Genomic DNA, 2,085 nt, shown 5'->3' on the forward strand with positions numbered 1-2,085 from the left:
TCTCTCGCCGCCGACGATCTCTCTCCCCCTCTAGCCACCGCGCGCAAGTCCGACCGATGGGAGAGTGGTTCCCTGGCGATGGAGCGGCGGCCAACGGCTTCGGCCGTCGCCACCTGCACGAGTAGGAAGCCAACCTCCTCCACGAGAAGAACTACCCGGCGCCGCCCCTGGCCAAACCAGTCCGACAGGGCGACCCCGGGTAGGGGTCCAGCATGGACGGCCGCGTAGTGAATAAGGAGAAGGAGGACGACGACGACGGCGACTACGACGCCTTCAGCAAGCTCTTTGGCCTGTAAGCGCGGCAGCAACTGTTTTTTATTCCTTTAGTAGATTATGTTTTCAATATGCAAAAAAACTGTGGAACGCCTAAATATCGCCGAATCTATGTTACATTACTAATACTATTACAGCTCTTAGAAATAATAAGTCCAAAATTACACAAGCATTCGTGTGGTAGCATCAGTAGAGCAACATATAGTAATCGGTAGGCTCCTCAGAGGCCGAGGAGCTGGCAGTTCTCCCAGAGCGTCTTGGCAGAACGACGGAGCTGCGCAGCCTCGGCCTCGGTGAGGTCCATCTCGGCGACGCCGAGGACGCCGGCGCGGCCGAGCCGGGCCGGCAGGCTGAGGAACACCTCGTGGCCGTCGGAGATGCCGTGGAAGCCCGCGGCGAGCACGGAGACCGGGTGCACCCGGCGCTGGTCGCGGAGCAGGGACGCCGCGAGGCTGGCGACGGAGTAGCCGATGGCCCAGGATGTGTAGCCCTTGAGGCCGATCACCTCGTAGGCGCCCCCCACCACGGCCCGCCGGATGCCCTCCAGCGCCGCCTCGTCGAAGCTCCGGTGGCTGTCGCGCAGCGACTTGAGCGCCGGCATGCCGCCCACGCTGATGCTCGACCAGATCGCCACCGAGCTGTCGCCGTGCTCCCCCACCATGTACGCCTGCAATCCGTTCGATCAAATCAAATGCTGTCTTCATCGATCCAGTGTAGTGTAGCATGCAGTTGGTTACATACCTGCACGTCCTGCGCGCTGACGTCGAGGTGCTCGGCGACGAGGAACCGGAACCTGGAGGAGTCGAGGTTGGTGCCGGAGCCGATGACGCGGCTGGCCGGGAACCCCGACAACTTCCAGGCCACGTAGGTGAGGACGTCGACGGGGTTGGACACGACGAGCAGCAGCGCGTCCGGGGAGTGCTCGGCCACGGGCGGCACGATCTTCCGGTACAGCGCCACGTTCCTCTGCAGCAGGTTCAGCCTGGTCTCCCCGGGGATCTGCCTGGCGCCGGCCGTGACGACGACGAGGTCTGAGTTCTTGGTGACGGCGGCGTCGGTGCCGGAGACGATGCGCACGCGCGGGAGGAAAGCGGCGGCGTGCTGCAGGTCGAGCGCCTCGCCGCGGAGCTTGTCGGGGAGGGCGTCGACGAGCGCGATCTCGTCCGCCAGGTTCTGGGTGAGGATGGTCTGTGCGATGGCCATGCCCACGTTGCCGGCGCCGATCACGGAGACCTTGGTGAGGCGGCGGTGCGGGGCGGAGGAGGAGGTGGGCGTCAGCGGGCAGCCGTCGGCCACCGCGCGGAAGAAGCCCGACGAAGCATCGCCGGCGTCGAAGCCCAGCTCCGACAGCGACGAGGTCTTGTGCATCATCGGTGGGAATGGGAGGGGATTAATGCAGTAGGAATCAAATATCAAAGCGGGGGATGTGGAACTGGGATTGGATGGTGAACTTGATCGTGTTCTTGGTTGGGGATGCGAATGGAGAGGGAGCCGAACAGTTTATAAAGGGAAACGAAACCGCTCGCCGGTTACCGCTTCGTCAGTCATGCTCATGGTTTGGGACTTCTAATCACTTTTCGAACAAGAAAAGGGAAACGAAACCGCTCGCCAGTTACCGCTTCGTCAGTCATGCTTCCCCTCATCCTTATCTGACCCTCAGCCAGCCAACGACGGCTTCTTCGTCCCATCCTTCCGGCAGCCACTTTGACCGGATCGAGCAGACCACACATCGAAACGGCCGCCGCCCTTCTCCTCCCACCCACCCCTCCCTCGATGTGATGAAGTTGGTGCGTTTGCATGGGAGAGCGGAGC

The 2,085-nt window shown here is 62.4% G+C and overlaps 1 protein-coding gene across 1 annotated transcript; it reads right to left on the reverse strand.

The window, feature by feature from the left end:
• Nucleotides 1–270: 270 nt before the first annotated feature.
• Nucleotides 271–1,879, reverse strand: LOC123184546 (L-lactate dehydrogenase B). The gene is made up of 2 exons (XM_044596646.1): nucleotides 1,015–1,879; nucleotides 271–940 (listed from the first exon to the last, which is right to left on the reverse strand). The coding sequence occupies exons 1-2, from the start codon at nucleotides 1,642–1,644 to the stop codon at nucleotides 494–496; spliced, it is 1,077 nt and encodes a 358-aa protein (XP_044452581.1). The 5' UTR covers nucleotides 1,645–1,879; the 3' UTR covers nucleotides 271–493.
• Nucleotides 1,880–2,085: the final 206 nt, after the last annotated feature.

Source organism: Triticum aestivum, chromosome 2A, assembly GCF_018294505.1.
Source record: "Triticum aestivum cultivar Chinese Spring chromosome 2A, IWGSC CS RefSeq v2.1, whole genome shotgun sequence".
Classification (NCBI taxonomy): domain Eukaryota; kingdom Viridiplantae; phylum Streptophyta; class Magnoliopsida; order Poales; family Poaceae; genus Triticum; species Triticum aestivum.

Coding starts and splice junctions, on each gene's coding strand:
- LOC123184546 (XM_044596646.1), bottom strand. CDS start 1,644: ATGATGCACAAGACCTCGTCGCTGTCGGAGCTGGGCTTCGACGCCGGC. Junction 941..1,014: donor TCAGCGCGCAGGACGTGCAG/GTATGTAACCAA, acceptor AACGGATTGCAG/GCGTACATGGTGGGGGAGCA.